The sequence below is a fragment of the Poecilia formosa genome, unplaced genomic scaffold (genome assembly GCF_000485575.1).
Source record: "Poecilia formosa unplaced genomic scaffold, Poecilia_formosa-5.1.2 Scaffold428, whole genome shotgun sequence".
NCBI classification, from domain to species: Eukaryota; Metazoa; Chordata; class Actinopteri; order Cyprinodontiformes; family Poeciliidae; genus Poecilia; species Poecilia formosa.
Window position 1 is genome coordinate 115,276 of NW_006800367.1, and position 20,076 is coordinate 135,351.

The 20,076-nt window shown below is 37.6% G+C and overlaps 2 protein-coding genes across 3 annotated transcripts in view; one reads left to right on the forward strand and one right to left on the reverse strand.

Annotated features, from left to right (window-relative positions):
* The window catches only part of LOC103155424 (solute carrier organic anion transporter family member 5A1-like), a 30,193-nt gene extending 27,258 nt beyond the window's left edge, over window positions 1–2,935 (forward strand). The window contains exons 7-9 of the mRNA XM_007577103.2: window positions 750–994; window positions 1,539–1,603; window positions 2,342–2,935. Of these exons, the coding sequence (XP_007577165.1) occupies window positions 750–994; window positions 1,539–1,603; window positions 2,342–2,865 (834 nt within the window). The 3' untranslated portion in view covers window positions 2,866–2,935. The remainder of the gene's footprint in view (window positions 1–749; window positions 995–1,538; window positions 1,604–2,341) is intronic.
* Window positions 2,936–7,956: 5,021 nt separating this feature from the next.
* stard3nl (STARD3 N-terminal like) lies at window positions 7,957–17,618 on the reverse strand. Of its 2 annotated transcripts, none has more exons than XM_016663557.1 (9): window positions 17,445–17,618; window positions 13,497–13,795; window positions 11,476–11,553; window positions 11,315–11,392; window positions 10,977–11,030; window positions 10,362–10,479; window positions 10,186–10,284; window positions 9,999–10,066; window positions 7,957–8,523 (listed from the first exon to the last, which is right to left on the reverse strand). In XM_016663557.1, the coding sequence occupies exons 2-8, from the start codon at window positions 13,695–13,697 to the stop codon at window positions 10,002–10,004; spliced, it is 693 nt and encodes a 230-aa protein (XP_016519043.1). In that variant the 5' UTR covers window positions 13,698–13,795; window positions 17,445–17,618; the 3' UTR covers window positions 7,957–8,523; window positions 9,999–10,001. The 2 variants fall into 2 exon arrangements, with proteins under 2 accessions (XP_016519043.1, XP_007577167.1); XM_007577105.2 differs by having other exon boundaries at window positions 13,497–13,822.
* Between the last annotated feature and the right edge of the window lie 2,458 nt (window positions 17,619–20,076).

A 20,076-nucleotide genomic window follows, 5' to 3' on the forward strand; every position in this document is an offset into this window, starting at 1 on the left:
CAGCTTATCCATTAAAAAACACTTATTATGCAAAATTGTTTTGTCGTACAAAAATATGTCTTTTGCATTCCTTGTTCATGTGTGATTTTATACTTCTATCATATTCGAAATAAATAAAGAAAAATCTCTGCTTCTTCCAAAATCAAACCAAGTGCTTAAAAAACACAGCTGGTTTTTGGCAATAAGTTCATGTTTTTTGTTCATGTCTGGAAAATGAGCCATTTCAAAAACCTTAGGAATGTATTATCACAACCCGATGCCTAGCAACCGCAGCAAAGTCCAGCCTGTTACCTAGCAACCGCAGCAAAGTCCACCCTGTTACCTAGCAACTGCAGCAAAGTCCACCCTGCTACCTAGCAACCGCAGCCAAACCCTAGCATGTTTGGTCTTCTGGTTTTACTGTTGTATGCTACAATGGCTGCTGGAAAAGAAAAAGAGGTTTGTTGTTGACTTCCCATCCAGAATTGCATTGTTGGTTGTGCATGAGGCTCCACTTCTGTTTTTCAAAGATGTACGATTGTATAATTGCACATCTGTTTTCAGCCATTTTCATGAGTGTAAAGTTGAGTTTGGGGGCGTGGCCAGCAGCAGATTATTTGGATTCAAAGGAAACATAGCAGGTCATCTTTAAAACCCAACATGAATGCCACATTTATTCCCACCATCAGATTGTGTGTCTTGCTCCACACCTCGTCAGTCTTGTTTCCTCGTGATATCTGAACCTCCAGACGTGTCGTTGTGTCGTTCAGATCAGGAACTACTCGGACTGCGCCTGCGTCCAGAGCCGCCAGGTCATAACGCCGTCGTCCAGCGGTCAGGGCAGCAACCAGCTGCAGCTCGTCATCGTCAAAACCTACCTGAACGAGAACGGCTACGCCGTTTCCGGGAAGTGCGACCGAACCTGCAACACCCTCATCCCCTTCCTCATCTTCCTCTTCATCGTCACGCTCATCACCGCCTGCGCCCAGCCCTCCGCCATCATCGTCACTCTCAGGTAATTCGCTTTCTCTTCTGCTTCTGACCTAAAGTTCTTAGGTCAACAGAGTTGACCTAAGAACTTTACAATGAAATATGCTGAAGCGTTGTACCATTTGTAGCCACTAGGGGGTCGTAACGAAAAAGCTTTTGGGTTTCAAAAAACATCAACTTCCATCCATGTTAATAGAAAGTTACTTGGAAGGAAAAATTGTGGGAACCACCACCTTAAAAGGGACTGTGAAATATTGCAGTAAACTGCAAAAACACACATTTTGCCAAGTATTTTTGTCTAGTTTCTCGTGCAAATGGCTTAGAAAAAACTAACTCACACATAACTCTCCAGCGAGATACAGGAGCTTGATTTAAGTCAGTAATTCCTTATTACCAACTGAAAAAAATACTAGTTTCACTGTCAAATTATTCACATACAACATGGAAAAATAAGTGACATAACATGTCACAATCTTACACAAACTGGTAAGATTGTGTGTTTTTGCAGCTGTTTCTTGTTTTTCTCTTAATTTTTACATTTCTGAGCGTGTTTGTGTTTTGTGCTGCAGGTCTGTTGCAGAGCAGGAGCGGCCGTTCGCCCTGGGGATGCAGTTTGTTCTCCTCAGGACTCTTGGTGAGCAGAAACAAACTCAGTGTTTGGTTGTTGGTTAAACTTTGGGTCTGTTTTCTCTTCAGATAAATAAAACAATTCTTCATCCTGGAAATCCTGAATCGATTCAAAATGCTACAAAAATAATTTTAGTCTGCTTCATCTTTTTGTAAAATTAAATTGTAGATGATTCTTTGATATTTTTATTTTAAGAAAAAAGCCAGGCAGTTACACAAAGATTTAAATAAATTATCTTTTTATTTACAGAAGCTGCTTTTGCTTTACAAATGTTTGCAAAACTTTGTCAATATTCCTCTGATGGTGAAAAAACAGTGTTGCAATTGTAGCATTTCTGTGAAATAAGTAAGAGGTAAAAATCACACATGAATAAGTTTGACCATCTGATGAGACTTTAAAAACATGCATGCTATGATTATCCAACCACTTCCTGTTTTCTTCTTCATGGTTTGCACCAGTGGTAACATTTGGTTGTTGATCATGCGAAATAAACCATCTTTTAAACCACTTCATCATGGTGGCATAACATTTTATTAAAAAAAACGAGAACTTTTACGAAATTAGCGTGTTTCCATTAGGAGAATTTATTTTCAAAATTTCAAGTTGCGCAGTTATGTGGTCAACTAAACGCAGCTTCTGTGTTTTCGTCTCGTCAAACAGAATCTGTAGACCGTTTGAAAAGAAAAATTGGTTTCTGAATTGAAAGTCGTTTCTGAATCTTCCTCTCCCTCCTCTTCCTCCCAGCCTACATCCCGACGCCCATCTACTTCGGCGCCGTCATCGACACCACCTGCATGCTGTGGCAGCAGGACTGCGGCGTTCACGGCTCCTGCTGGGAGTACGACGTCACCTCCCTGCGCTTCGTCTACTTCGGCCTGGCTGCCAGCCTCAAGTTCCTCGGCTTCCTCTTCATCTTCCTCACCTGGTACTCCATCAAGTACAAGGAGGAGCGGGTGGAGCGCTGGCTGAAGCGCCACCTGTCGCCTGTCGACACCGTGGGAAGCCTCGTGTGCCACCCGGGGGGCCACAAGGGCCACGCCCGCACCCGCTCCTGCCCCGTCAACATCCCGCGCACCGACATGGCCGCGCCGCACGCCGCTAACGCCCTCAACCGAGGCGTCAGCACGCAGAGTTGCCCTGGCAACGAGCTGAAAGCAATAACTCCTCCCCCGCCCCCTGCGTGTCCGACTGCAGCGGCCCCGGCTCCGGCTCCGGCTCCGGCTCCGGCCCCGGCCTGCTCACTGGAACACGTCTCAGTTCGGGTTTAAACCGCCGGAGGCCCAGATTCATTCACATGTTCTAGTGAGCAGAAAGCTCTGAGCTTTTCTGACAAAAAAAGATAAAAATCTGCTGGAGGGCAGATTTCTTTGTGACGCGGAGAAAAGCTCAGTCGGCTGTTTGGATGGACGGCGGTTCACTGCTCATAAACCCCCCACACTGCAAAAACACTAAATCTTACCAGGCATTTTTAGTCTAGTTTCTAAAGCAAATATCTTATTGCATTTAAAATAAGACAAAACTAACTTATAAGTAACTTATCAGTAAGACATAGGAGCTTGTTTTAATTCCTTAATACTGATGAAAAAAGTGATTATTGGCAGATTATCTCACTTATAAAATGGGAAAAATGTTTTGTTATAAGTGAAATAATCTGCCAGTTAGGACTTTTTCTGCAATGTTAATTAATTTTTGACTTAAAGCAAGCTCATATTATTAGCTGAAACATTATTTTTAAGTTAGTTTTCTCTTATTTAAAGTGTACTGAATTATTTGCAGTAGAAACTAGACCAAAAGTAAGATCCAGCTTTGCAGTGCGCCCTGGCTACACGTGCCTTCTGTCACCTCAATCCTCACATGAACAAGCAGAAATCTCCCCGACAGACTGAAGGACTCTCCCGGACGGATACCTCGGCTTTCTCCTCACATCCGTCTGCTTCTTCTTCTTCTTCTTCTTCTTCTTCTTCTTCTTCTTCGTTTCTTCACCGTCACGCGAGCGATGTTCGTCCTTGTCTTAAAAAAAACAAAACAAAAAAAAAAAAACTCCTGGAAATGTGATACAGGATGATTCAGTGTTAGGAACTGGAAACCGATGGCATGGTGCTACGTGAAAACAGCGTTTAGAGTCCAGCTTTATGTTTGTTTTTATGTTTTAAACGGGTCAGTCGGGCCTTTTGTTGCTCCGTACAATCCATCCGTTCGTCTCAGCAGCCCAGCAAGCAGCTCAACCTGAACAGGAGCAGCGTTTCTCCTCCAGTTCCAGGAAGGAAATAGCTGAGATATTTCAGACAGAACAGCAGCAGATGCACTGACAACAAGCAGCTGATCTTCATGTGGCTCCAAATCAAGTTGTGTCTCTCAGCTGTGAAGGAAAACGGTGTGAAACGTCGAGATTGAATTCTCAGTTCGCTGTACTTCACTGCTCTCCTCTGGAGGGAAGTAAATATAGAAACCTCTTCATGACCTCCAGCGCTGCTAGCGATCGCAGAATAGGTTTAGCTCCACTGAGATGCAGCCTCACCGCCACGCCATTCCTGCTGTAGCTTAACTTTATCGCCACCTGCAGGCCGATTTCTGCTGCGCAGCAGAACCACAGAGTCGTTATTTGGGCTCATCGGGTGAATAAAAGCTTCATCACTCTGAGGGACTACAGATGGAAATCAGCATTTTGCTAAATCCAGTATATTTATGACAATATTATACGTTCATTAATATGCAAGGACCAAAATAAAATAAAATTCAAGCAATCAGCGAGCCAAGCTGCGCCGCAGTACACAGGGTTTTGTTTTAATCTTATAAACATATTAAAATTAGTAACTGACAGTGGTGGGCACTCTTTCACTAATCTGCTAATGCGCTAATAGCAGAGCTAGCGCACTTAGCTTACCCTAAATTAATTTTTCCGGATAAATTTTAAACTTAATTTATTTGGCTGTTTTTGTAAACGTTCAATTGAATAATGTTCAACTTTTATATTGAAGTTTTGTTTATCAACTTCATGTATGTAGACGTTTATCTACATGCTCTTATTTTGAAATAATTTATACATTGGTTCCTTTTCCTCACCTCTTTCTTCTTGAAACTTTTTTGAGCAAATGGAAAGTGTGCAATAAGAACTGTAGCTCTTTACAGTCTGCAGATATCCTGTGTTGGATCTGACCGCAAAAATCAGCAACTATAAAACTGAAACCATGAGTGAGAGGTTTATTCAACAGTGATCCTGATGAGGGCGCTATGCTACGTTGTGTCATTGACTTTAGTGCATTAGCATTAGCTTCCTCTAAATGTTAGTTTAGCAGACTAGCATTAGTGGAACTAATGATTAGTGCTTTAGGGTTAGCGTAGCTAGCTCTTTAGCTTGTAGTGCCCACCACTGGTGACTTAATATTTGTTCAGCAAAACTTTAAGTTCAGAATTTTATTCACGTGTTTCTGCTGAATATTATCTCATAAAATCAAATTTAAATCTAATATGATCTCTAAAATACATTTCTGGCCTGGACCTGATTTGTTGCAATTACTGTCATAAAAGTAACTATTCTGCTTTTTAACAACTGTAAAAATTAAAATATGTTTTTTTAAAAGAGTTTAGAGAAATTCGGCCTGAAATGATTTAGGAATCTTCCTCTGTGGCTGGAAGGAGGGACGTTCTGCAGAGATTTCCAGGTTAGCAGCTGCAGCTCTGAGACCTTTCCACGCTGCCCAGTCCCACTTCCCACAGCAGAATCCCAGTGTTCCCAGCTGTAACAGGAAGTTCCTCGGGCTCTCTCCTGCTGAAGGTGTAAACAGGAACCATGAACAAAGTCCGGACCTCATTCCTCGGCACATTCCTCCGACATGTTTCAGTGTTTCTGATGTAAAAACCGTCTGGATCCGTCTGCCTGAAAGAGATGATGGAGATTTCCATCATGAAGTCTTCAAGCAGAAACTGATGATTTAAAAACGGTAAAGAGTTAAAAATCACCTGGAAGAGACGCCTCTAGGGTAGCATCCTTACCAGAGCCCAAACTGAAATTTAATTTGATATGTTATTGATTCGTGAACACACAGATAAGGTTAATGTTTTGATTTTTTTTTCTTTTTTGTTGTAAATCATTCAAAAATAGATTCATTTTATTAGTTGCAAACATTTTCTACAAATCCTAAATAAGGTACAGCACTGAGTACAATCCCTACATTAGCGGGATAATTAAAACATCATATATGGTCACATGTTTCTTTCTGAATCTGAAAAGTAATTCTCTCTTAAAATATCAGCACCGGTTGACTTTTTTATGTGGAAACATAATGAACTGGATCCACTAAATGTACCACATTTAAGGAAATCTGAACAACTCAACCATAAATTTTAAGATTTTTACATTTAGAACAAATTTTTTCTTTATGAGATGAGTTAAATTTCTGTATTTTCTCTGTAAAATACAAATCAGCATCTAAAATTTTCTGAAAACACAAATCCCTAAATAAAGTGTTTTCTGGGGACACCTGCTGGTTACTTTGGGAACTGCAGGCAGAGATGCAGCACCAGATTATCAACATAATTGCATCTAATCTGTTTTACATTTAACATTTGAATTTATCTGGAAGTTTGCTTGTCTAAAAAACAAAAGCTTCAGTTGGAGGATGCAGACTGCTGTTTGGTTTTTTTTCTGCTGTAAAGGCATTTTTTAATATTTATAAATTCCTTACTCAGTCCAGCTCTTTTGAAACAGAAAACTGCAAATAAATATCTAAATCTGAAGCTTCTGATAATAATTCAGACATTTATACAAGTTTTAAACTGAAGAACAGAAAACTGCAGTTTATTAATTAAGGTTTAGAAACTTAGAACTCAAAAAATACTTTCAATTTTTAAATAAAATATTCAAAATCATGATTACTTCCTCATTATTTGAACATTTTGCAATAGGCTTTTTATTGATTAATAATCTGATTTTCTTGACCATAACTGAATGTTAGGACAATCAACAGATATTCATACTTTACCCTTAGAAATCACATTTTTACAGCAATAATTTTCAAAAAACAAATTTAGATTCTCTCTGACCTTATTGAAAAATAAAAATGTCTGTTCTAATCATTTTCATAACATGTCTTAATGTTTAAATTAAATTCCTTTTTTTTGTTTGCATTTTTAAAAATTAGACATAAAACTATTAATTTTGATGTATTTATTTAATTTCTGCTGTTTTGATGGTTTGCAGCTGCTCATTGTGAAACAGCCGTCATGCATCTGCACCATTTTATTGCTCCTTTAGGGTTTTTATTTCTTTAGAATTACCTATTTTATGTTTTGTGCAAATTGTTTAGTTTAAAATTCTTGTTTCTGTGTCACTTTTCATTTTTGCAGGTTGAGATTTTAACAAAAAATCTGCAAAATGCCTCAAACTTTTTATTTTGGAGCAAACTGTTGCTGAGCTCAGCACTCTGCCTGGATTAAAAATAGTTTCTGGTTTTATTTTAATGCAGGAAAAATGAATCCAAACATTGATGCATATTCACAGATGCAGGATGAATGTTACATTCAGCGCATCGGGAGCTTCTAAGATCTGATGGAGCGTTTTTGTTCGTTGTCGCAGACAGAGATCATCTCATAAAGCTGTAAAAGAAGAAAAAAGAAACTTGATGCTTAGTTTCAGTGTTAACACTTTAGAACCAGTAGAATGGAGTAAAATGTTCAGCACGACCGTCTTCATGTAGAAAAGAACAGGAAATAGAAACTTTTGTCACGTCTGTATTTAAACTGTTGCTGTTCACGTCTCATTTTTTAAACGACGCTCACAGGATGAAGCTTCACTCTGATCTCTGAAGACGAGCCTGAAGGTTTACAACGTTACGTTCTTCACCTCAAACGTCCTCAGATTTCTCTGTCGTTTCTGGTTCAGCTCATCGTTTCCAGACTGATCTGGGATCAGACGTAGGCTAGTAGGTTTTTTTTTCTAAGAAGTCAGTATCCTATTTATTTTGGAGAAAAGTGTTTTTGACGCAGCACTGCTGAGGCAGGATGCGGATGTTCTCACCTGCCTTCTTGACTTCTGTTGATTAAAAATGTGACACACTGAATAAAACAGTATTACAGAAAACCACTGTTTTTATTTTATTATTTTAAAGTCCTTAAAACATCTAAACCCTGTATTAAAGTCTTAAAGTCCCTTAAAAAATGTGTGAAAATTAATTTGGAGGAAAAAATGACCCTGTATTTGGAAACAATTATCTAAAACTCAATGACTTCCTGTTTCACTGAGTTTTCTTACCACTCTTCAAAATGGGAAACACAAAAGAACATGCTATTCTTGTTTTGAAGTCAGGAAATTGTTTCACCTAAAAAGTCCCACATTAGATCCTAACAAGAGCAAAAGGAAACAAGGTTTCACCTTTTATTGGTTCCATTTTACAGACAAGCTTTCCATGAAAACCAAACGGTTCGGATGGCATGCATCAGGACGGCTATAGTTACATCGTTTGACCTTTTCCTCCTCCTACAGCAGCTTTTAAAAGCAGTTTAATATAATATATATGATACATACAGTGCAGGATCCTTCCTGTGGCTCATTTTCCCTTAAATACTTTAATTCAGTCTCTCTAAATCAGTGATCTGCTCGTTCAGACTTCAAACTGCTCCGTCACACGTTCCTTCATCGAATCACAGGATTTATGTCACAGTAAAATCAAAACAACCAAATATTACAGTAAACATGGTGTAAGTTTAAGACAAGGTGTCCAAAAACATGTAAAGCAAAACGTGAATCATGGTTGAAATCTGAAAAAGTTCTTTTTAAAAACAGAAAAATGATCTTTTTGTTCAACCAAACTTTAAGTGCATTTTGTATAAAAATGAATTCCCTCAAAAGGTCCAAAAACAGAAAACGGCTGAAAGCAGAAGGCCGAAGTTTAACCGAAGGTCCAGAGGAGCAGAACGTCTTCAGGAACCTGCAGAACAAACCAGTGAACTTTAACCTTTCACCAGGTCAAACTCAAGCAGCTTTTCAGCAATTTAATACATTTAAGCTTAAAAATACATCAATAATCAGTCTAAAGTACTAAACTTTTCTGATTTTAGTTGGTAATGAGTTCTGTGGTGGAACATTTTCATCAGGTTTTCTTTATTATGACTTTATTAATCTGATGTCGAATAAATGACCAGATAATCTTTCCCACCACAAACTCGTCTTTTCATAGGAAAGCAGAACGGTCTTTTTTTTGTTTGTTTTTTTTTTGTCAAATGTTTTCTATTTCTGGCTTGAGGTTAAAACTACTTGATAAATTTGACTGGCAGCCAATCATAAACATGAACATAAGAAATAACGTTTTACTGAATTTCTCCTTCCTTGGGACAATAAAAGTTATTCTTATCCTCCTTCTCCATCTTTGACAAGTTATCTTAACTTAAATTTTACAATAATGACTATAAAAAACTGTATATTTATGATTTTAAATTTACTGGATTCCTTTTTTTTCCCTCCAACTTGCTGAGGATCCTCTGGCGCCCCCTGGCGGCCGCCCACTTTGTAAAACTCTGATTTAAACCTGCCTCTGTAAACCAAATCATCTCCCAGCTCTGAACGTCTCCTGTGATAAACATGAACATCAAGTTTGTCACTTTGTGCATCAGAATGTTTGTAGTGAAACTCCTGATGTTTCACTGCTGCATGTGGACAGAAATAAAATGACGTCTTCATCCCGAACTCAGGAGATTCAGCTGAACACAAATTTTATGTTAAATCAACAAAGTAGGGATCTGCGTTGACACAGAGCGAGGCAGACTAAATGTAGCTTTACTCAAAGAATTCGCAGTCGTCACTCTTGTCGTCATACTTTAGACTTCACGGTGACCATGTCCGACCATTTTTCTGTCTGTCCGTCCGCCCGGCGCTCCGTTTGGCTCAATAGGAGAACAAAAGTTAATCAATGTGTTTTAACTTCAAACCTATTTATTCTAACTTCAGAAACTCAGATCTGAAAATAGTAACATTTCAGTTTCAAAATGAAACATTTTTAGAAAATCTGCGTTATTTTGCAAAATTGGCTCTATTGACTTTAAAGTTAAATCTAAGAACCTGCAACAATCTGATCTCTAAAAAACGGACCAATTTGATGCATTAAGATATTACATGGAAAAAAAACAAACTGCATTTTAAATTGGTAAAAATGTGGCTACGACAGCTTTAGGCACACTGTGCTGTTCTCACCACTAGAGGTCTCTCTCTGCTGCATGATCTGAGTAAACCTCAGTAATTTGTAATCAAACATCGTCCAGCTATTATTTTTCTTGTTTTGAACTTTTAATCCTCCTTCTTAACATCTTAAATCTGCATTTTTGCTGCTGTTTTTGTTCATCTTTAACTGAAACTCCCACACAGCTCAACATCAGAGACACTTTATCTGCAGCAGGAAGTGTTTTCTACCTGTTAGGAGACTTTCTGGATCAGGGATTTTTCTGGATCGTGTTTATACTCCAGATCTTCATCAGAGTCTGAAAGCAGGACAGAAAACGATCCAAACAGATTTAACAGAAACACAACCACATTCAGGAAAAGTTCTGGTTCTTTTCTCTGTAAAGGTCAGAAGTAAATGTTAGTTAGGATAAGTGACCTGCTAGAGACTCGGGTGGAGAGTAAAACTGCCCGTCGGATAGAGGACCAGGACCCATGAGAGGGGCGCGCTCCACGGCGTCCAGGAACGACTGATATCCTGCAGACGGGACAAACGTCGTCAGCAGGTCTGACCTGGAGTTCATGTATGGTTGTTCATCTGACCGGCAGACTCACGGCTTTCGTCCTCGTTCTCCTGCGGCAGAACCTTGAAGTCCAGCAGCCAGGTTTCGATCCAGGCCAGGATGAAGGAGACGATGGGCAGCAGGTAACCGAAGGCGCCCTGCAGGAGCAGCTGCGCCCACAAACACACCAACAAACCGTTTATCAGGAATTCAATTTACTGCATTTTTTAAACTCAACTTCACACATTTTCTGAGTTTTTTTAATATTCATCATAAAATCCAGATGATTTGATGGTTTTATCATCTGAAAGTTCCACAAAATTTAAAACAATTAATTTTGGCTTCTAAATCAGCACTGATACAAAATGCTACTTAGCTGTTAGCTTAGCATCTGGACAAACTTATAAGCTGCTTTATAAAATGTGGAAGATTCAGATTTGTCTGAGCTAATCTCACTTTAAGGCTCAGGATTTTAGTTTTTTATGTTTGTAAATGGTCATTGGTAAAAAGTGAAATAAGTCCCATGTTCAGCAGAGTTTAGCAGATTATAACAGAAACAGACTCTTTATTAAACCTGTTATTGTAATTATATCTGATAAATTCTTTCTAAAAATATGTGCATGAAGTTTTGGATCAGCAGCAGCAGCAGCTTTATTCTTCCTCTCACCTTTGATAAAATGACTTTAACAATCAGGAAAGCACAGCTGACAGCAGTGGTTATCTGCACAATGACAAAAACACACAGTCTGTAAAATCTACATGAATCCTTCAAGCTTTTTCCAGGAACTTAAAATTAATTCAATAAAATAAACAAATATAGAAAATATGAAACACAAAACTAGACAAAGACCATAAACATCCTTACTTCCTTTAAGATGTGGCTGAAAAACCAAAGTTGTACTTAGTTTGTTCGGATCTTTTCTCCATATATTTTTGTAAAATAATCTGATTCTGTTCTAATTTAAATAAAGGATGAAAAATGGGCTTAAAGGCAGAAACACTCACAGCGACGGCCCACCAGTGACGCAGCTTGCAGATGGCGTAGGCCAGGATGAGAGCTGCAAACCTGAAGACGGCCAGCAGCTGGAAACAAGGAGCCGCTCAGACTAAATTCAGATTAAACATGGAATAAAAGATGATGAAAGAAAAACTAGAGACGGTCTTACAAAAATGTCAAAGAAAGAGGCATGGTAGTCGTAGTGCAGCACTTCCTTCTCCAGCTGCACCTGAACGCCTCCGCTCACCTGCAGCGGGAGAAACGGAAACCTTTGGTCAATAAAATCATGTTAAATTATTAAATACTCTTAATATTTCCATCATATTACATGTAAACGTTTGGCTCCAACCAAAAGCATCGCTCAAACGTTAACCAGCACGAACTAGAAGTATGATAAACATGTTTAATAGTAAAAATATTTTAAAGTCCACAGCTTTTCAAAGCAGAGGAAATGTTTTCATCTACAGCTGAAACTAACGATTACTGAAGAGCATTCAGACCATAAATCGATAATTCTGCAGATTTTTAATTAAACCACCTGTCTTTTCATACAATATTAGAAATACATTAAAACATGCAAATAAATATATTTCTTTCAATAAGAAAAACATGTTATTGCCTAAAATACAATAACAAAACATTCCTTTCGTTTACTCTTAATCATCTGTAGCAAAAGATGAATCTGCAGATAAAATAATATTTCTAACAGCAGCATGGCGTAACGCTGACAGCGTAGGGCTGATATGAGGATTATTTTTCAGATTAACCAGTTAAAACTTGGAAAGCAAAACGTTGGAAAGATTTTAGTTTTATTTACATTTTTTTTAGGGAATTTGAAGCAGGTGAAGTGAAAACGAGCTCTGGGTAAAACATTTTTAGACAAAGCAGTTTTAAGCATTTTTTAATGTAAAATCTACATTTATTTTGTACAGTTTTGGTTTAATTTCTGCTCTGAGTGTTTTGAACCATGGGAGGAAGCTGGAGTACCCAGAGGGGAAGTGCAAACAGTAGGCTGGGATTTGAACCCAGAACCTTCCTGCTGCAGGGCAGCAGAGCCACCAGCTGCGCTGCCCTTCAGCTGCTGAAGAGGAAGTAGCAGGTCAGAAAGTCACTAAAACTGTTTATGACAGAAGTAAATTCACTTCTGTCTGATGAGTCACTGCTGACATCCAAACAAATCAAAAAAAGAAGTCATTTTGTATTTTTTTAGTGTTGGAGGTTGAACCAGCTCTAACTGGATCTTTTTAAGAGTCTGACAAAAAAACCAAACATTTCCTCAATCTGAGCAGAAGCCTGGCCTTGATCTGCTCCTCCGCAGAAACCCTGACCTCCTTCTACCCAGCTGCAGTCAGACGACCAAACCTGCAGTTTATTACAGCGAAGCTATAAACCAGACAGTAACTCAGCCTGTTCCTGGATGTGTGTCCAGTAAAGTATTTACCTACTAAATGACAAAGTCATTTTAGTAAGTAAATACTAAAATGAATTACATAAACTGACCTTTTTGCACGTCGTGGACTTCTATGACTTCGACTCTGAAGGTTTTATGTGTTTCAGACGACATAAAATTTGCATGGAGCCATTTTGGAAAACAGCAGAGGACTGAACTTTAATCGTTCGCTTCAGTTTTTCAAAGTTCAGCTGCAGGATCACTTACAACCAGTGATTCTTCAATTTGTTTCACATTAAGAAGCTTTGAAATTTTTTGCTGCACAACAACAAAGTAGGCCTGTCACAATAAGCAATAAATCAATTAATTGCATGATAAATAATTTTTTTTTCTCTACCAAAAACTGACAAACGTCTTCAGTCTTGAGCTTTGGTCTCATTCAGCTCCTTTTTTCTGAAGGATAATTTGGTTTACAGAAACTTCATAATTATTTTTATTTGCCGTTTCTGTTTATTTATTTTGAATATTTAAAATGATATTTAAGACCATGTTCTTGTATTATTATGCCATTACCATTATATTACTTGAAAATGATCTTAAAACAACAATATTATCATTTATCTCAATACCGTCTTTTCTTCTGGGAGTCAATAATTAACTCCAGTTCAACTGGATAAAATTTAAGCTTCAGTTTTAAATCTGTTAAAGTTTCTCTGGAAAGTTATTGCTCAAAAGCAACAAAATAGTTATTTTAGGACATGCAGTGCTACCGACATGCAGTGCAAAAACACTTGTCTTACGTTTAGCTCAATAATCCAGAGCAGAGTGACGAACAAGAGGTCAAAGGTGACGAAGAGGCAGAATGTCCTCCGAACGTCTGAGATGCATTTCTTCTCCCCGGCTTCGTACGACTCCACCCGGGCAGACAGCGGCGTGCTGCTGACCGAGCCCGGCCCTCTGCCGGTCAGCCGCGAGTCCACGCTGCTGCACCTGCTGTCCATCGCTGGCCCCGCCCCCACACAGGACAGGCCCCGCCCACTGCTCACAACGGCGTTCTCACAGGCCGCAGCGCTGGGTCATGTGGCCGTTTGCAGTCAGACTGTGGAGGAAAACGGCATCACAGCATCTGGAAGAATACACATTTTTTATTTGTTTAATGTCTGAGTATACATTTAAATTCTTCATAGTTCAGCTGAGTTGTGGTGCACCACAGGGACGTGTCCTTGGTCCCCTTCCATACTCTATAACATGTTTTCTTTTAGTCATTTCAGTGATAACCAGAGGATACATTTACATTTTAATACAAATGACAATTACGTGTATATGTTAAAAAAAACTACCTGCAGTTCGTATCCGTCTTTCTGAGATGAAATACTGAAAGATTCTTGGTGTTTGTATAACTGAGAGCCCGTTAAACTCGGTTTGATTAAAAACCACAAACAAAACCAAACATGTCCAAACAGAAGAGAGAAACAGTAGATCATCTTTAGGGACAATTACAGATATTTAGTCTTAAAAAAAGATCAACTCAGAACAAGGCAAAATGTTCAAATATTTTATCTCGTCTCAAGATAATCTTAAATTTAGAAACATTTAGCCAACCACTGCAGCTCTGAGATAGAAAAGAAACAAAACATCACCTGTCAGGTCAGAGGTTTTTCTGCAGTTCTGCTTGAAAACTTACTTAAAACCATTGATGTGCATTTCCCTCAAACTAATCAGTTTCTGTTTGAGTTATATAATATGAAAATTAATAAACATGCAATATCTTTGAATGTAACATAAATATTTTTGAATATTTCAAACTTTACAGTTCAGTCCTTTAAACTAACTTCTTACTAAAACTAAAGACTCATTAAATAGCACTATGACTGCAGTAAAAATTGTTCAGCAGCAAAAAGCTTAAAATGTGAATTTCTGGAGTAAAAGCAGCTTCTTTTTCAAAATAAAAGCTGCTGCTGTTCTCATGTTGCTCTTTTCACTACTCTGCCTAAAACTAGTGACTCATTTCTTCAATTTAATATTTTAAAGTTATTCAGAAACCCAATACAGCAATCATAGCTACTGTTTTACCTCAGGTAATGTTTGTCTGCCATTTAAATTAACCTTAAATAAATATGGCCTTTAACAGCAATTTCCGCAAACTCTCAATCTGCAGTTTCACAGAGTTTAACTAGAATATTTATATTTTACATCTTTTCCTGTGACTCAGGAAGCTATTAATAGAGCCGTAACTCCTCTGCTGTATTTGCTCAGCGCCTTAGGGAAGTGAAACTAACTGTACATTTCCATTTACTGTTAGTAGTTTTCATACAAAGTAACAAGAAACATGTTTCAAACTCCAACAGTGTTTTGCTGATGATGTTTCCTTCAGGTTCACAAAATCCACATTTTTCACAAAATCTGAGACAAAAGTTTCAATTTTTTGTTTTTGCATAATTAAGAATACTAAGACTTTTAAAGTCCTAAAATAGAAATAAAACACAAAACCTGACGAGATCTGCATGAAACCAAACCCAGAGTTTGAGCCGCTCAGATAAAACCAGGGCAATAAAACGGTTTTAAGTCCACAGGCTGATTTTCTCTCACATTATGAACAGTCAGTTTGCAGCTTCCTCTTCACTTCCCTCTCAACCCGCAAAGCATCGTTACGTTTTAACCGGTTTAACTCTGACATGGCCAACAAAATTCATTATTAATTTAAGAGAAAATAAATCAATATTATGGATCCAAGTTGCTCAGCTAGGGTTGATTAAAGCTGCAATATGAGCCGTTGAGGTTTGACACCAACATTTCAGGCAGTTTTACTTTTAAAACATAAATTTAACAAAGTATCACAGCTGGGCTCTTTTATTCTAACGTTCTCAGATAATTTGAGTGTCTAAGGGACAAAAGTCCAGAAAAAGAAAAGGTAAGCAGCTTTCCCAGCATCTGATGACCTAATTAAATATTCCCCAGTGTTTTAATGAATTCATGTGATGAATTCGTTTCTACTGACAGGAAATATGACCTCAAACTTCTCATTTGTGGCTGTATTCAGTCTTAAAACACATGCTGAGCTTTTGTGGGAAATAAAAAACGTTTCAGTTGCAGGTCGGTTGATAAAAACGACTTGCAGAGCTAGAAAATACAGACTGAAGCACAGATATTTATTTCCATGTTATTTTTGCACAACATAATAAATGTGAACTTTTTGAAAGAAAAAAAAGTTTTTAGGAACATTAATAATAAACAAGTCAAACATTTTTTTGATTTATTTTTTTATAGCAGCTTTTGAGAAGAGTCAGGAAATGTGTGTGACAACACACACCTCCAAATTGCACCTTACCCAGAGGTGCTGGTTTCAGACAGACTGAAGGAAATTGTCAAAGAAAACTTCTACCATCATATCCAAAAGCAGTAAGAGCATATAAAAGTGTGAGCAGAAGCTCATAGAGATTTATACAAGCAAAACAAAAAACATTGGAGTTGAAAGAGTTTAGACTCGTTCTGGTGACGACTGAATAACCTCAGACTGCTGGAACGCTGCACTAAAGCAAACACTGATCTAAAACATTTAGGGAGGAAATGATCCCAGTGAGGATGATGGTGGTGCAGGTGTAACTGGTTTGATCAAGCAGCTACTTCAACGTCAGGAAGAAAACCGGATTGTCAGAAAAACATGAAAATAACTGGATGGAGGAGGAAGAATGCAAAAAGACTGAAACACAACAAGTACAACAGCACCGAGTTTTACTTTTATTACCTTAAGAGTTTTCTATTGAATGCCAGAGAAATAATATAACATGGTGGTGTCCAAACTTTGTGACATTAGGGCCAAAATGTTATTTTTCTAAAAATTATTAAAACTGAAAAGATTTAAGAAATTGACTATTTTTATCTCTTCAATACTATACAAAATAGACAATATTTTAATAAAGCATAGTAGCCAAAACGTTGTAGTAAAGGAAGCTGTAAATCATTGTTGATCCAAAATATGAACACAATCTTGAACAGTTGCTGTTTTAAATGACAGGTAAATATTTTTACAACTTTGTGGAGCGGTTATTTTCCTCTTTTTTTCCCCCCAAAGAAAAAAAAAAAAAAAACAAAAAACAATTGAAGAGAAATACTGACTGGATACAAAAAATATTTGTCCATAAAAGTCTCTAATTTAAATTTGCTATATTCTTGTGGACTGATGGGCCAGACAAAATCATCCACAGGGCTGTAGCTACATGACCTCAAGAGCTTCAAACTTCAACATAATTGTAAAGTTTAAATAAATTAAGATTAAATATATTAACGTTATATCACGCCTCAGCCTTCCAGGATGTGTCTGGACACACCTGCTTCACCAGAACCTTGTAAAACATTTTTACTGGGAGGGAACAGATTATATAATTAAAACTGATTTCAGTATTCATGTAAACAAACTCTTTGAAAGTCTATACAGACCCAGATATTTTAGATCAGGTTTAAACATTAGGTTTGTTTACATCTTCAGCAGCTGACGGATATAAACAAGCTGACAAGGCCTCTATAAAACACAACACTTCGGAATGTCCCTTTAAACGGTCATCTGAGTCATCTGGCCAGGTAGGAAAACAAAAAGCGACAAAATAAACAGATGAAGGAGATTAGCGACCACTGAGCAGCTCTCAGGCCGTTTTTACCTGCTTCACTGGGTTCATTTGACAACTAGCTAGCAAGAGAGCTTCCTCCCGGTTTTCTTTAAATCTAATATTCGACTCCGTCACAAGTCTTACCTGTTCTAGACGCTCAGACAGGATTTAATGTTCTCTGGATAAAAAAGTCGGATGTGTTTTTGCGGCTGATTTCAGGCTCGGAGACGCGGATAAGTCATCCGTTTCCTCTTCGTCTGCTGCTATGGAAGGATGGAAGTCATGCTAGCAGGCAGGTTGGAGCAAAGCATTCTGGGAATTGAAGTCTGCAGCTGGAATCTGAAAGGCCTCAATACAAGAGGCAGAGCCCTCTGGTGGACAATAAATGTTATTTATTTATTGCGTATTCTTTTTTTGCCATTTGTTGATTTATTTTACATTTTATTTATCTTGTTGAATGTGTTTAATAAAAAATGTATAGTACAAAATAAGCTCTAAAAAAAGGCAGAGGCTGTTTGAAGATGCGCTATAAGGAGACAACTAAAAGAAAAGGAGTCATTACAGGAAAAGAGGAGGCACAAAAAGCGATTAGGCACTATATGAATCTGGATGGAATCCAAAAATACTAAACATCCTTTATATGGCAACCTGGGGTTGGATTTTCTTATTATGAACCCAAATATAGAATACAAAATGTTACAATGAACAACAACGCCACCTGGAATAACTCCAGGAAAATGTGATGTAATAAGGACAAAGGTAAGTTCTGCTGGAAATGAGGAGAAGAGAGTCAGAAGGTTCTACAAAAATTTATTAAACTTCAATATGTTGTCCAAATTTCTAATAATCTCAAATTGAATGGTCAAAACAGTGAATGTATTTGACAAGATTTATTATAATAAAATGTTTAAATTTCAAAGGAAACTGAGGCTTACCAATGGGGGAGGTAGTGAGGGAAGGGACAACATCCAGTGCAGAAAAAGGGGACCACCCTGGACACTACAAAAACACAGCAAACAAAGAAAGAAAAGGTGCTCCAACAAAACACACAAGACAAGACACAGCCACCAGGGGTCACCACCGCCACTACAGAAGCCTCAGCCCCCAAAAGAAAGACAAAAAAATAAAAAATAAAATGAAACAATACAGGTAAAATATTGATACAACAGCTCTACAAGGTTGCACTTTATCCCCAGGAAAAGTGCAGATTAGTATTTTAAAACAATTTATAAGTAGGCAAAACATTATAAGTTTATAAGTAGGCAAAACATTATAAACATTGCACCTGGAGTGTCACTCCAGGTGCAATGCTGATGAGTCAGAAGGCTAAAAAGAATAAAGCAAATTATTAATACAACTGCTAACAAAAACATAACTTGCAGGAGCTGCTTACCTGTGACCTGATAAATGACTGCACTGCCAAATAATCAGATGCCCAATTCCGCGATGCAATGCAACTGTAAGAAAACGCTATGTGAAGGTATTGTTTACATGGGGTAGATGTTACTTACCTTCCTGTCAGCAAATGAACGAACGGACAGATCGGTCCAGATATTGGAGGTGCAGCAAAGGAGGCTAAGCAGATAAACCAATTAGTATTAATAGCCATTATTAAAGCAGACAAACGATAAAACAGCCACGCTTACCCAGAACAGTGCAAACAAAGGAAGCAGATTCAGGTAAAGGCTTGCTTATATACAGCAGCTCAAATTGGCCTTAAAGTGGCAGCGCACCATTTATGCTGCTACAGTCACACCAAAATGTCTTCTTTGTTCTGTTTGTACAAGAAAACAATGAAGTAACCTGTTTAAATGAATCACAATGAGGTTGTTTCTTTCTTCTAATCTTAATCTGATTTTGGAAGGCAGTTTTATTTTGCTTGAAAATGAGAATTAATTATATTCAATTCATATTTTTTAATCACACCTTGGAAAAATCTTCAAACCAATTTTATGTAATTTTATGCATACATTTCAAGAATAGCTTTTACTTTTTTATGAATCCAAAAAGTTTTTAAATTTGAAAAATAATTGAGTTACATTTTTAGCATTTTAGGAGTAATTTTGTCCCAGTTGATGGGAGAAAAATAATGTTTATCAACAAATCCAGACGGAGTGAAGCTCTTTAACTTCTACTACAGATAAGGCAGCAGGACTGCAGCGCCCTCCTCTGGTAGTTTGCCTGATACTACAGTTGAAACAAATTACTAATAACTTTTTAAATCTGGTATAATCATGAAGAAAAACATTTCAAAGAAAAGTTCTGCTGCAAATAAATTCAATTAAATTTAGGAATAGGAATATAGCTGAACCCGTTTTGTGACAACACATAATGAATCTGTTAATGTTCAGAAGTTTATTTTGTATTTTTAAACACCAATGACGCAAAACATAAAAATATTTTTTTTTCTTTCTGGACCCACAAAATAGAGATACAGTCAAACAACTCAACGTCGGCGAATTTAAAAAAGTAAGAAATTAGTTTACATTTCTATGTGGAGAAACATGTTGAGAGGAAAGCAGCAGCAAACTGATACAACTGGTTTTCAAAATAAAAGCAAAGAGAAATCCAACATTTTATTTCTGAACAGTCTTTTTCTCCAGCTTGCAGAACTCGGCAGAATTTCCATAGTCAAAAATTAAAAACTCCAGCATGTAGCGGCCGAGTGAATCTGATCTGGACTCTGTGGATGAGAGTCCTGGATTCAGAGATGCTGTAGAAGGACAGAATTCCTGTTTCATGGTCCAGGTACACTGGAGGAAACTGGAACTGAGAT